Genomic DNA, 15,453 nt, shown 5'->3' with positions numbered 1-15,453 from the left:
ATCTATTATAAAAGTTGCTTTCCCATGTAGTTATTTGAACTCCTGGTGGGGCCTAGTGGAACCAATAATCCAAAGTAGTGGATAATCCAAGAATGTCATTTATATTTGGCTTTGGAATACATTACCAGATGTTACTCTAGCAGATTTCCTTTCCTAATTAGGCCTCACTTAAAGTAGGAGTTAATTTTGTCTTCATTAGCTGTTTCCAAGTCAGCAGGATGGGGCAAGGAGGAAACCTGGGGCATGCTGGGTATTTGGGGGGAGTTGGCCCAGTGCTAAATGTCTGCAGTAGATCCTGTTCAAAGAATAAAATTCAAATACAGATAATCAAGTTGATGGGAATATACACTGGAAATGTTTATGAACAAAATTCCTGAAGAATTTTGAGGCCTTTGTCAACTCTTTTTTTTTTTCTATTAATCATGAGTGCAAAAAAATTCCATAATAGGGATTAGGCAAATAATCACATGAAATTTTGTATAGAAAAATAATTAGAGGCTCAGAGAGGTTAAGTCACCTCTCACACAGATTGATCTCTGAGTACACAGTACCTAAGATACTGAAACTGATTAATGAATGATAAGAAGACCCCACTGTTTCCTTCTTATTGATGATTTGAATAATGAGGAAGCGAGAATTCTCCTGGCCTAATTCGCATTAAGAGAGCCAAGATAATGAAGCTGTGATTAAATGGCTATTAAACTATTTTTATCAAACAGAGATCAAGCAAGTGTGAGAATCTGGGGACACAGAGTGTAATTGCAATCCTACAAGATGCAGAAAAAATGACTAACATAAGCAGGGCATAGTCCTTTCATAATAGCTCGCATTTAAAAGTCTTTGGGATACCACATGCAGTATTCACTCTGCACTTCTCCCTTCAGGTGGCAGTTAGCATCTCAGAGTCCCTCCTCTCCTCCTTAATTTAGTGGATTTATTGACCCTCTGTGTGCAGTTGGGTGAGTTGAATGCACTGTCTGCCACACCATGTATAACCAGTTGGAAGATCCTTTTGCCAACTGTGCGCAAAGGAAGAAGACCCAAATATTACAAACTGGGTTCAGAATTTTAATCTATTAATTTTAATCTGTAAATCTGCCACCTGAAGGGACAGAACCTATCTTCTTTCAACTATGCCTTTTAAATTATGTCAGACTAGTACAGGTCATAGAGGGACACAGCTGTCCAAAAGAGCAGAGATAAACCTTCTCATTTTGTTGACTCTTCTAAACTATCATTTATTAATGACATGGTAACACTTAGGAATTGTTGCAGATTCTAAATTTTGGGTTTTCCGTATAAATGCATGTGTATCATCTGTCACTGGAAATTGTTTACACCGTGAGCGAGTTTTTGTTGATGTGCCTTCTTTCTTCCTAAAGGGCCCTTAGAGAATAAGGTGTTATAGTCACAGAGACCTTTATTTAGGTCGGAAGAATTGCATTGCGTAAGGAGAACCCAAGGTTGACACCCACCGTGGGAAATGCTGTTTGATAGCCACAGAGCTCCACTGTGGAAATACCCGTTGGCCTGTTTTCTCCCTTTCCTTCCGCCTCTGCTGCCAGCTCCAAGGCTGAGCTTAGTTTGTGTAGCTGTAGATCACTATCTAATTGGTGACCTGCTCTTTCTTCCTCCCCACTCTGCATTTTCTTTTCTTTTTTTCCCAACTCGGATGGAGCTAAGAAGTATATCGTTTTGTAAAATAGTAATTTCAAACAACTAGAAAGCAGTATCAGAGCTGAGTCTTTGAAAGGTTATCTGGCAATGTCAGTGCGGTGACTAATGTGTTTCTATACCCTGTCACCTGTGAACAGACATGTGTGAGTGGGCCAGTGTGCTTCATCTGCGGTGACTTTGATTTATTTGCTCTGTAAATTGGGACCAAAGCAATAATGGGAAGTGACATTAATTGTTTAACAGAGTCCTCTCTGTCACATCCATTGCCTTCTCCGGGGTGTGTGATTGTTGAAACTCATGCTAAACTAATTGAAATTGCCACAGTGAGGGGCAATATCCACTCAACATTACATAAACACAAAGTGTCATCAGCAAATATCAAGTTTTCTTCTCAGTTTCCTATGATTAAAGAAAACACAGATAATTTGAAACAATAACATTTGTTTCCTTTCTTAATTCACTAACAAATTTACTTAAATAAATGTCTTGGAGCACCTCTCTGAGTCACCCACATACAGAGATAATAACAATAGTATTGAATAATCATTTGTAATGGATACAGACTGTAAATAATCATTACAGTCCTATGATAGATACTGGCTGAATAGTAGCCCTTACTACCCACATACTCCAATGCGCGCGCACACACATACACACACACACACACACACACACACACACGCCGCCATGCTAATCTCCCATCTTACAAATCCTTCCCTCTCATTGTGTTTCCAGTAGAAAGGGGAATTAAAATAGTTGGTGGTTTAATCAGATCTTATAAATTAATTATGACATTATCAAGCTCCAATACTTTTGCCATTGTATTTGTTATACATTCTCCCAGACTTATTAAAGACATTGGAGAAAACTGGTTGGTTTAAGTGTTCTTTGTCATTTTAACTTGATTGGAATTATTGTAGTTTGTTTACATTAGGGATAGAGCTAAGGCGCTATTGTATTATGTGATTGAAAGCAAATAACGGCTGGTAGTATTGCTGGAAAGCCAAACACAAAATTTAAATCATTGTAAACAACATTATCCATTTATTGGTAAATATTCTTAACTCTTTTTCTGGAACTATTTTTGGACATCAATGAAATAAGCCGTTTTTGAAAAACGGGATACTTGGAAAAATGTCCAATTTATTGAAAGTGTGTATATGTGTCTGTGTGTGCATGTGTATTTGATATATTTTCTAAAACTATTAGATAATGTGGAGATAGTTATAATAATGTAAATTTCATGACTTTGAGATGATTTTTAAAATACATATATTTCATTTAAATATAATTGTACTCAGAACAGTTAAATAATCTCAATTTAATTTTTGTATGTGGGGGAATCAAAGAAAGGAGTTACTGAAATCTGTGGATACAGATTATGATCCTGGGCAGAAAATAAGGAATATTATTTCAGTCTATTTAATATTAGAATTACATATACAGGGTCCTTTCAAAGGCATATTGAAAGAAGGTAGATTGAAGAATCTACTCGAGGGCCTGAGGGTATTCAATACCCTGAGCACTTGAGGGTGTTCGATAAGTTTTAGTTATTGACTTGTGCAATTTGGATTTTAACTATTGGTCAGTTTATGGAAGTAGGTGTTACCATTTTGAAGTTAACAGTTACCCCTTCTGATTAGGATTTTCCTCCTGAATTAGAGGTTTGGGTTTTTTTGAGACAGAGTCTCCCTCTGTCACCCACGCTGGAGTGCAGTGGCGTGATCTTGGCTCACTGCAACCTCAGCCTCCTGGGTTCAAGCAATTCTCTTGCCTCAGCCTCCCGAGTAGCTGGGATTACAGGTATGTGCCACCACACCTGGCTAATTTTTATATTTTTAATAGAGATGAGGTTTCACCACATTGGCCAGGCTGGTTTTGAACTCCTGGCCTCAAGTGATCTTCCTGCCTTGGCCTCCCAAAGTGCTAGGATTACAGGCATGAGCCACCGTGCCCAGCACCTGCATTAAAGTTTTAAACTTTATACACACCACATTGCACCCAAACTACTTGACTCACAGTCTCAAATCCACGGACGTGAGAGGGATGCATTATGCAAACTAAAAAATGCCAATTAAAGTCCCTGGGGAGTACAAATGGCTCTTCTTGGCCTCTTGAATCCAAAAGAAGTCCTTAGTTTTACTCCTGGATGGAGGCTGATCAGGAATGAAGGAAAACAATTTTTATGTGAAAATAGAATGTATACGTGATAAAGGCCTGCCTAATTTCTCTAGTAATACAATTTGATTTTCTGATTAGCTGTCTTATTCTGTGATTCTTGTAATTTTGTCAGGTCAATTAACTGGAGTTCAGTGCTAGAGAGAAAGGAAGCGTGGGCACTGCTAGCTTCATTAGATGTCAGCAGCTTAGGTGCATTTTGTAATAAAATCTGTGTGGGATAATTTAGCTCATATTGTTAATGTCATAGCGTACAGAACTTTAAAAAGAAGACTTTGGAAGCAGGTCAGATTGGACAAACAATGTGAAGTGCTAAAAGAAGGAAAAGAAAATGGTCCAGAAGATATTGTTGGCAATAAACACAGATCAATGAATTATTTAGCAAGTAATCATTGATTAGCTATGCCATGTGCCCAGTGATGGTACTGGTTGTCCACGTGCATAGAATATAACACATTGCCTTGTTAACAAGGTACATGTTTGGAAGTCTTTGAACGTTTTTTACAGAGTACTGAAATAAATATTATATTTTATAATGAATTGTTTACAGGTTCTTCCCTTCCACAGTAGTGTTTATTGGAGGGGCAGACTTTTGTCTTGTTTCTCTTTGTATCTCTCATACTTCAGATGTCCCTGGCACAGAGTAGATGTTCAAAAATGTTTGTTAAGTGAATGATTGAAGATTAGCTTTCTAAGAGTGTGTTGGTGGGAATGAGTCAAAAACAAGGTAGGATATATTTGCAGGAGCCCCTATTAGAAATAATAATGCACTGGAATAGTGCCCCGGCCACAAGAAATAAATGCATTTAGTAAACATTACAAAGTAAGACTTCATTCAGTGACTGATCAGAGAAAGAAGAGTCAAAATAGGTCCAGAGTTTGAGTCTGAAGAATTGTTACCCGAACTAAAGAAGTCAAAAGAAATAGCAGTTTTGTTGTGAAAGTTGTAGAGTTTGGGTTTTGGGGATGAGGGAGCTATTATGAAGTAGCAGTGTCCAGTAGGCAGTTCGAGATTTATGACTAAAGTTGGGAGAGATATCAGGGAGCAAAATAAATAAATGATTTTGGAGTGTTCAGTGATGAGATTATAATTGAAACCATGAAAGTGTATAGTTGCTCTCAGTATAGTTCCACTTTCTGGTGTCATTCAAATAGAGAGCTGTCTAGACAGTTTGGGCGGTATGCTGTATAGGAGATTCAAACACTATATCTGAAAATGAAATTGATGATGGTTAAAATTCTCTCAAGCTCCAAGATTCTCGCAATCTTTTCTTTTAGTCAGGGAAAGAAAACGTGAGCAAGTGGAAAACACTTCTATGACCAAGAAGAATTGTATACAGCAGTTTTAGCGCTGACATAACAAATTGATAAACTGGGCAGCTCAACCATCAGAGATTAGTGCAGTAGAAGTATTCATTAATTGTGTCATTTGGACCAAAACATGAATTTGGAGTTTGAGAAAGATATGATGTTTGTGTTCTGGAATGGGCATTCTAGATTTCACATATGGTTCACTCATTTGGTCAAACATGTTGATGCATAGTGTTACCTGCCTCCCAGTGTCAACTCACATCTTCTGGTTTTTTCTGTTTCTGCAGAAGATAGATGAAGAGAATGAGGCAAACTTGCTAGCAGTCCTCACAGAGACACTGGACAGTCTCCCTGTGGATGAAGACGGATTGCCCTCATTTGATGCGCTGACAGATGGAGACGTGACCACTGACAATGAGGCTAGTCCTTCCTCCATGCCTGACGGCACCCCTCCACCCCAGGAGGCAGAAGAGCCGTCTCTAGTAAGAACCCTTCCTACTGTTTAGCAGGAATTGGAGTTGCCTCTGGCTACCCGCTGCATGGGTATGATGTAGTCACAATAAGGTTTGGATTTTTTCATTTAGAATGATGCCAAAGCAATCCCCAAGCACACTCAGAGTTGCAAATTGTGCGATTCTCTGTTTAAAAATGTTGATAATACACATCTTCATGTAATCTTATTGCAATTGTTTTCTTTACTGTCTTTTCCTGTTATGTGTATTTTTCTTAGTATTATTTATGTTCATGATGAAAACTTAGAAAATGTTGACAACTAAAAAGAAAAAACTAAAAATTTCACCTGTGATTTCAAATAACCTCTCATATAAAAATGATTGCAATATTCTTTTAAGATATATCATGAACATATTGGTTCAAATTTAAATATATGCATAATTTGTAATGGTTGCATAGTGTTTTATTGTATGGAAATATTATAATTTATTTTGCAATCTTTTATGGGTGGATATTTAGTTTTTTCTTCTATTTTTTACTATTTTAAATTGTATAATAATTGACATATTTGCATTTTTATTCCTATACATACAATCCTAGAGTTAGAATTGGTAGATCAACAAATATGCAATGTTTTAAGACTTTGGATCCGTATTTCTTATGAAGACTGAAAAACTATAGCATGTTTGCCACCCAAGTTACTTAAATTTATGGTAGACAATGAAGACTGAATTTGTTGGCAATGAAGAGAGAATTTTCCTTTCAATGCAGTGCTTGACCAGAGTTTTATTAGTTCTAAGACACAGTTTACCTTCTCATCTGTGGTAGCCATTTGTCATTTGCTGTAAGTCTGATATAAGGGCATGCTGTGTAAATTATGGGATGCCATGATCCTCCAGACTCTAATAGTGTGTTTCACATGCCATTTGGAGGTTGTTACTCTCTTATCACTAAGTTTTTAAATGTTAAAAATACTCTATGCAAATACATGGAGGCCATACTTAGAGTCCATTGGATTTTGAGGTTTCTGACATAGAGAATATCTCATAAGTAATTGTTATTTATTCTCCAATTTCTCCATTTGTTAGTGTCATTGGCTTTGCTCCCTAGTACCCTGATTCCTTTCCATTGATATCAGATTGTTTTCATCTATTCAATTTGTTCATTTGGGAAGAGTAGCTGACTCAGAGACATACTGTATGTCAGGACAAGGAAGTCCTTGAGGGTCATCCAGTGAAATGAAGAAACAGAGGTCAGGAGACAGCAAATGCTTTGCCTGTGTCAGCACCCACGTCTCCTGATCCACAGGCCAGGACTCTACTTACAAATCCTTTTTTTCTTTTCTAGAATCAGTGATAGTCATTCTTTTATTTCAGGCATTCTTTGAATCAGTAATTTCATATACTAGGTTATGAAACATGGTTCAAAGCATCATAAAATCTTTCATTTGTTGCCAGTTGACTTATTTGGGTTTTTGAAAAGAAAATGTGTATCTATTCTCCCCCACCCCCCACACTACACTCCCATGTCTTCATTCAGCAAGGCAGCTTTTCTCACCTAGGAGTGATTTGGAAATTATTTTTGAAAGATGTTTTTTGCATTATTTGTTAAAAAAATATGTAGATCACACCAAGTCCAATTTATTCAGTAATCCCTTATGGCTGGAAAATTTGAGATTTTCCTTCTATTTTTCACTATTATTACTTGTATAATAATTGGCATATTTGCATTTTTGTTCTTATGCATACAATTCTAGAAATTGAATTGGAAGGAAAAAGGAAATATTTTCACAGTTGGTAGTATAATGTCAAACTTTTTTCTACTCTTTAAATATCATATTTCCTGTAGCACTATTGCGCTAAGGTGTGACATAAATAAAATGACAGAATTAACTTTTATAATTACAATAAATTACATTTAAAATTTCAATAACTTATTCCAATGCTTAAAAGATGCATAACTTTACTTGCTTTTCCCTTTTCCTGATAATGTTTCTAGCTTAAGAAGCTCTTACTGGCACCGGCCAACACTCAGCTAAGTTATAATGAATGCAGTGGTCTCAGTACCCAGAACCATGCAAATCACAATCACAGGATCAGAACAAACCCTGCAATTGTTAAGGTACAAATGTAAATTTTTTAATACGGGGGGAAGTACCAAAGGATTTTGGCTTGAAGTTGTAAAACAAATAAGTTCGTAGGTATTAATTCAGCTGGGACCCCGAAGCTGCCTCATAATGGTGAAATCCATGATGAATGGGATTCCGTAAACAGCGCTTGAGCTACTTTAAACTAGGCAGAGTTCATTTACGCATTGTCTTTGGGTGTTTGGAATGGAAGTGCCACTGTCGGTTAGTTCTTGCCCACTTTATTGTTACCTGCAGCATTGTGGGCTACAGTAAAATCTGCTGATAAGCTGGTATTATCTATGAGTGGCTTTAAGATGCAGGATTGCTGTTTTGCTAGCTGTCTAACCTGAGGAAGATTGCATTTGGAATCACCACAAAACATCTATCTCTGCCATTAATTGGATGGAATGCTGGCAATGCCATAATTCGGCTAGCGGGCTGTATTAAACATTGTTTGTCTTGCCATTCACTGTGAGTGAAAACGGAGCATTAAGGGGTACTTAAGAGAGTTGTGAGTACTGGGCGTCAGCAATCAGTGGCAAATTAAGGTTTAAACCAGCTTATTTTTTTTTTGTATTCACAGTAAAGGCGCTGTAGGGTCTTGTTAGTTACATGTTGCTGAGTAGGAACATTGAAATGTAGGAGAAATAAAATAAAAAGCTGCATAAATGTCATTTAGGAATTTTAAATGTAATTTTCTTCCCTTGTTCTGCAAACAATTATTCACAGCTCATAGATCTAGTACACTTAGACTGAACACTTCATTGAAAAATCCCATCTCTTCAGAAAACCTATATCCATTCTGATAAGGTTCAGTTCACTAATTTTAGTTTTCTTTATGCCTTGTTTTTAAGACTGAGAATTCATGGAGCAATAAAGCGAAGAGTATTTGTCAACAGCAAAAGCCACAAAGACGTCCCTGCTCGGAGCTTCTCAAATATCTGACCACAAACGATGACCCTCCTCACACCAAACCCACAGAGAACAGAAACAGCAGCAGAGACAAATGCACCTCCAAAAAGAAGTCCCACACACAATCGCAGTCTCAACATTTACAAGGTAGGCTGGGGACCAAAACGAGCTGTTGGTGAGGGCACTGGAAGCAAAGAAAGCACACGTAAGGTCGGAGAACACACCAACTTCTTGCTTCCATCCCATCGGTGTCACTCTGTGGAAAGAGAATTCAGCACTTATTATAGAGCGGGGGAAGAAACCTTTCTTTGGACACAGGTTAAACATATTCTATTCAGCTGCTAGGCCGTCTAATTCACAAGCACTGAAAGACTCCTGAAATGTTAGCTAGGTGGGGAGGAATTGCAACATCACATGAGGTTTATATGAATCTCTGAATTGCTGAGATAATTGAGGTTATGAACAAGCTTGGCTAACCAATTCATTATAGAGCTTTTATTTTTTCCCTTCCAGTAATGGAAAAAATGAGGCATCAGTGATTTGTTATATACACCTTAAGAAGTGGTAAATAGTGTTTATGCAGCCTGTCTTGATTACTAAGTACATTCCTTTTCTAATTCTTTTTCTTCTTTCTTCTCTCCTCCTCCTCCTCCTCTTCTTCTCTTCCTCTCCTCCTCCTCCTCCTTCTTCCTTCTTCTTCTTTTTTCTCCTTCTTTCTCCTTCTCCTTCACCTCCTGCTCCTCCCCTTCCTCTTCTTCTTTCTCTTCCACTCCTTCTCCCCCTGCTCTTCTACAACCACATGCTATGCTCGTGGATTTTATTCTGTAAATAAAGATTGGAAAATTCCTGATTGTTTTCTTTCAATTTAAGAAAGTGCCTAGATTAAACTAAACATCTGGGTTGATTTTTATTATCACCATATACTGCTAGAGGAGGCTGATGTTTCTGAGGCAGATCCTGGTGATTTGGGGAAAACCTGTCTTGGCAGAGATACAATTTTCTGTCTTTTAGGCTCCTCCTTCTCAAAACGTTGTAGTCGTAGAAGCCCAAAGACCCCTTGAAATGGGCAGTTGATTTAAAACATGCCAGCTTCTACTTTAACCTTGTTGGTAGAAGTAGACATATTATAACATACCAATTGTAAGCATACACCTCTTTTTGTTTCACTTTCATTTTCCCAACTTTTCCTTTTAACTGCAGAGTGGTAGGCAGTGATCTCTGCTTGGAACCATGATTCATTCGTGTAGGTATGCTGTCATTGCTACTGATTCAACACGGATTTTTTTCCCAGTGTTTTGAATTTTCTTTCCTCCTCTCTACCTCGGTATTAGCCCAGGATTTTCGGGAGCCTTCCTTTAATATTTTAAATTGACTTTCCATGAGGCTTTCCCTGGTAGATATCTCAAATCCACTACCCATCACTTTCTGTCAGTTTGGGAAAATATATTTAGTGAAATGGACTGCATTCTCATTGCTCCAGCTGGATCTTCCTCATAAGCACTACAACAGTTTTTCCTGGAGCAGAACCATAGTGCCATAGGCCTCGTTGGTCATGAAGGCCTCAGGTGAGGGGAAGCAGATGAGCTCGCTCTAGTGAGTGAACAAATGAATTTACTGGGCTACTCCTCACCCTGTCCTGGTCATGCATGTATTTTCTGGGGCCAAATTTAAAGTCCTTGTAATATGTGACCCAGCCTGGCAGCACATGTTTTAAAGGTTTTTTTTTTTTTTTCTGTTTTTATTTTTCTTTTAGTAAACTTTTACAAATCATGACAATGAAGAGTTAAATAGGCCTTTGGAGGAAATTTTCTTTAGATGAGACTGGCTGTATATGGTATATATCTGTGGCAAGGCACAAAAGACTCACCCCAGACCAAAGTCTGTTGACAAACAGACAAAATCCTTTAGTTATGAAAGGCCTAAAAGAAATGAAACATGGCTGACGAGTAAGAACTAATACATGCTCAACTTCAGTAATTATTTGAATTATTATTTAAAATCAAAATGTGGAAAATATGTGAACAATTAGAGATAACTAGGAGGATCGGTTGAAATTATCTTTCTTAAGGTGTTGTAATTTTTTCTCACTGAACTTCGTGTATGCCTTCCGTAAAACATTTTGGAGGCAGGTTCTTTTCATTTCCTTAGCATGATCGTCTAGCCATGGTTGTGTGTTGATGTCTCATTTATTTGTCCATTTATTCATGCATTCATCCAAATACCACAATCTACATGAAAAAGACACATTCCTGACTTCAAGGATCCTACTAGTCTCTGGTCTACCAGTCACTGGAACAGGGTGAATTAAACTCTCAATAAATCAAATCAATACTCCTCTAATGGTAGCATTAGAGAGTCTGGGTTTATTCAGGGATCAGATTCTGTATGTGGTTTGGGGACTGTCCCCTTCCTATGGCTCTCATTTCCTGTTTGCTTTTGGTCTCATAATATGACTGTTGCCATTTCCTCTCCTTTCATTGACTTTGGCCTTACCTGTACCCAACAATCAGAATCTGAGAGTCTTTCTTTGAGCATTTCAAATAGCCTATACTACCTCTTGAAAACCAGAATTTCAGTGACTGATTTTTAATGTACATTTATTATGTCACATAGCACATGGTTAATATCTGGTTATATTTTCTGTGGAATTTGTATGAATTATCCTAATTATTAGTTGAGTATCATAAAACTTGGTAAAGTTTCTTCATAAGTGGATTCTTTTTGAAAGACTTGTTATATTACACATACTCAAAAATTAATGTAAAATCAGCTCATTTACCTGTATAAATGAAAAACTGAATCAATCAGTGTATCTAATTTGTTGAAGATATCATGAGCTTCATATTTCTGGATGTACATTGAAAGATGATATACTATTCAACTGTGTAAATCTAAATCTATAAATTAAATATGTAAATACTATTTATCCAAGTAAAGTTTCTAATTTCAGGTTATTTTGGACATGAATAATATTTTCACATTTCAAAAAATTAATTGCTGGGGCTGATTAATTTACTTTAAAGTCTGTTGAATGCAATTTCTTTTGACAATAGGAGAAAGGAAACAGAATCTTGGCCAACTCTGTGAGTAACTATTTTATGGCCCTGAAAATACCACTTAGTATTGTTGGGTCTCAGTTTCTTCAGCCATAAGATAAGAAACTATTCTAAACACCTTTTTGGTTTTGACACTATGATTTCCATTACATAAATAACTACCACTTGACCTTTTGAAAGTAATTATTTTAATGAGAAAAAATTGACATAAACCTACATACACATAAGCATATGCTTATAGATAAGCATAGATATACGTAATACATGAATGTATAGCCTAAGTATGCCTCTCATCATATTTGCCCCTCCTTCTGTTCAAAATACAAGATTGCCATGGAGAAGCAATTGAAATTTTGGGTGAGAAGATTCTTCACCCTTCATTATTGGGAAATGCCGCCTGTAGGAGGTAAGATTCAGGAAAGCATAAAAGGAGGTAGTTAGCATCTTTGCAAATCTATACACCTTTCAACTGATAAACATGGTATCTTACTTTAGTTGTCTATCAGATTTACAGATCTGAACCCCTTCTAAACCGTCTGGGTCAATGCCCACAATTTGCCATCATCTCTCAATTAATTTTCAGTGAGTGGAATAGTTACTGCATGAGCTTTGGCCTCATAGAAATAACCTATTATCAGGGCTAGATATAAAATTATACATTTTAGGAGTAAAATCAACTGAATATTCATAACGTTCTGTCACCTTGTAGTTCCTCTGCTGCTTTCTTATCTAAACAAACCGTGTACTGTATTCCAAATTAAAACAGTAAACATTATTTCTCTCTGATGGTATGATGCAAATTTTGTATCTGTAACAGGGAGGGTTCATTTTTGGAAAAATTCTGTTTTCGTATGTGTTTTCGAATGGTAGTTTACTGATGCAAATGCTGTTTGGAATCTGTTTTAGCATAATGGACTTTTGTCTGACTTTGATTCAATATTCAGAGAATTCCTTAGTTTAGGCTTTCAGTTTTCTGGTTGTTTTTCCAACTTGACTGTTGTGGAAAGAAAAGAAATCTAAAAGACACTCAATATTACATAATTAGTTTTTTTTTTTTTTCTTTAGCCAAACCAACAACTTTATCTCTTCCTCTGACCCCAGAGTCACCAAAGTAAGTATTAAGAAACGTAACCATTTTCAGAAAGGGAAGGGGGTTCTAATACATTTGGCTACAGCAACTCCATTTCAGTTTGTTTTTATAAATGTGCCATATCTTCCAGTGACCCCAAGGGTTCCCCATTTGAGAACAAGACTATTGAACGCACCTTAAGTGTGGAACTCTCTGGAACTGCAGGTAAGCCTTATATTTCACTTGGAACTTGTGTGTTTGTGTGTGTGTGTGTATGTGTGTGTGTGTGGTGTGTGTGTAATAAGATAATAGAGTGTACTGTCTATGTGATTAATGAAATTAACAAAGAATACAAAATTGGATAAGAAGTTATCTGTAAATATTTCCAGTTGCTTATTTTCTAAAAAAAATAATAAAAAATACTGAAGCACTTTAAAAACTTAGACTAACTGAAGAGCTCTTAGGCAAACTTCTGAGTTGGTTGCAAATGGTGCCTTTGCACTGAGTGCTTTAAGTTTGGGTACTTGAACCCACCAAAAAGTGAATCGTGGGATGTTTAAACAAGAAATTTTTTGGGTCTGACCATTGCTGATAAGATTAAAGGAACAGTACATTAAACAAGATGCTTTCAACCAGAACTATGGTGCCTACATCCACCGTGGTCATTGTTGCTACGTTTAATTTCACACTTTGAGTTTGCTAAATTACCTTCTTATGAAAGGCCTAATGCATGATTGCATGACTTGGTCAAGCAGTAGAGTAGTTAATTTCATGGTGTAGATAGATAGTATATGTGTGTGCAGACTTGCGCATATGTACATATATACATATCTTTATAGGCATGCACACTTAGACACACAAATCCTTACTTATAAGCATATACTTAACATCATTTCTTAAATACATACATGACACTATTTCTTAAATACATCATAACTTACATATATGTTTAGAAGTAGCTTTTGTGTGTATATATATTATATGCGGTAGAGGCCTTCTTATCTGACCAGTGAGGACCAGCAATTGGTGGGTTTGTTTAAAAAGTTGATTCAAGCATATACTGTTTTATTTTACCTTTGCTTAAAACATAAAAATATACATTCAAATATTACAGTTTGGGTAGAAGATGGAGATCTTTACCTTGAGCTTATGTTTGCTATTTGGGGGTCTATCTATTCATCTTTCTTGTATAAACCATACTAATATATTATTATACAATACATATTATAGATGGTAGCCACTTTTTATTGCTTGCTCCTTGAAGGTCAAGATTAGAGACATTGGTATGGTAGTCTGAATTCTTCTAGATTTTTATAATTTTTCCAATAATTTCCAATTCCACCCATCCACAACTAATTTGATAACCCTTATTTTAGCAATGACCTTTTTTGAGTTATTTTTTACAGGAATATTTTTCTACACTCACATTTCATTCATTTACAGGAGATTTTACCATCTTACATAATTTCAATCACCAGTACAATGCACATTAACTATTTAGTCTATTGGGGTACCACACTGATAAGTAGCATGAAAGCAAATATTATTTACTGGATATGTTCCACCACCTTCTAACAAAGGTAGGCCCAGAAGGCAGTTTTTAGTTCGTTGAGTGTGATTATAATAGCTGTACAGATATAAATTGGGGAAGCTGAAGTAAAGCCCAATTGCATTATGTAAGAGAAAGGATTTAGAGCTTTGGATAGCAGGGAGATGAGGACTTGAAAGATGCTGAATGAGGCTGGAAGGTAAAGTTTGGAACCTTCCTGGAGAATAATGTAAAGAGGAGATGGAGGGAGATTTGTTTTTTCTCTAGAGATATTGTGGGCTTGAAATGCAATGCAACATGTAATGTCTACAATTGTCATCTCCTCTAAAAACCTTCAGCAAAATTGGTCACTTAGTAGTGTTTGAAGATTGTGACAAACACTAATTGTACCTAGAAAGAATCACAAAGGGAGAAAAAGAGTTGTCAAAGGGAAAATACGGTAGCACAGCTTCAAGTTTAAATACATTGATTGACCAAAAGATATTTTAAAAATGATAAAGGCAGTTAAAGGACTGACAGAAATACTTAGGCGATAGTATCATCCTAGTGAATGACAGAGGTGATCCATGGAAAGGAATGTGGAGGAAATTGAGCTCTCCATAGGCTAACCTGACTTGGAGAGCCTTCAGGGAAAACAACAACAACAAAATGCACAGATTTTGAAGCACAGGGGTGGAATGGAGAGAAGATGTTGATGGAGCAGAAGCAAGAAAGCAGGAAACCAAAGGGATGCTCCAATGACAATGAATTTGGCAAGGACTGTAAAATCAATAAGGAGCTATAAGATGGCACACACACTTTCCCTTCTGGATCTTTTGATTGCTAAGACTCTTTTCTACATCCTTGACCTTTTCTACGCCTCAGTTTCCTCCATTTTAAAGTCATATTCATAACTACTGATAAAACTGTCAACTCAAAAGACTAGAATATAGGTTGAAAAATAAAACTGCCAGTATGCAATCATTTTTGACACACAAAAATGGAATTTTATGTGGTTTGATCTGAAGTAAAACAGTTTATAAGCAGCAAAGCTTCAATTAAAAGTAGTATATCATGATTTTAAAGAGCAGACGGCATAGCTTGGTGAAGTTTACAAAACCTTGGCTTGGTTGTTGGACAA

The 15,453-nt window shown here is 36.6% G+C and overlaps 1 protein-coding gene across 3 annotated transcripts in view; it reads left to right on the top strand.

Annotated features, from left to right (window-relative positions):
* Positions 1-15,453, top strand: part of PPARGC1A (PPARG coactivator 1 alpha) — a 111,516-nt gene that overhangs the window by 65,939 nt on the left and 30,124 nt on the right. For all 3 annotated transcript variants that reach the window (XM_028848371.2, XM_015138110.3, XM_028848370.2), the window contains exons 3-7: positions 5,454-5,648; positions 7,618-7,740; positions 8,602-8,806; positions 12,781-12,826; positions 12,936-13,009. In XM_028848371.2, coding sequence (XP_028704204.1) covers positions 5,454-5,648; positions 7,618-7,740; positions 8,602-8,806; positions 12,781-12,826; positions 12,936-13,009 — 643 coding nt within the window. The remainder of the gene's footprint in view (positions 1-5,453; positions 5,649-7,617; positions 7,741-8,601; positions 8,807-12,780; positions 12,827-12,935; positions 13,010-15,453) is intronic.

This window comes from Macaca mulatta, chromosome 5 (genome assembly GCF_049350105.2).
Source record: "Macaca mulatta isolate MMU2019108-1 chromosome 5, T2T-MMU8v2.0, whole genome shotgun sequence".
Taxonomy (NCBI): Eukaryota; Metazoa; Chordata; class Mammalia; order Primates; family Cercopithecidae; genus Macaca; species Macaca mulatta.
This window is presented reverse-complemented; position numbering and strand designations above follow the sequence as displayed.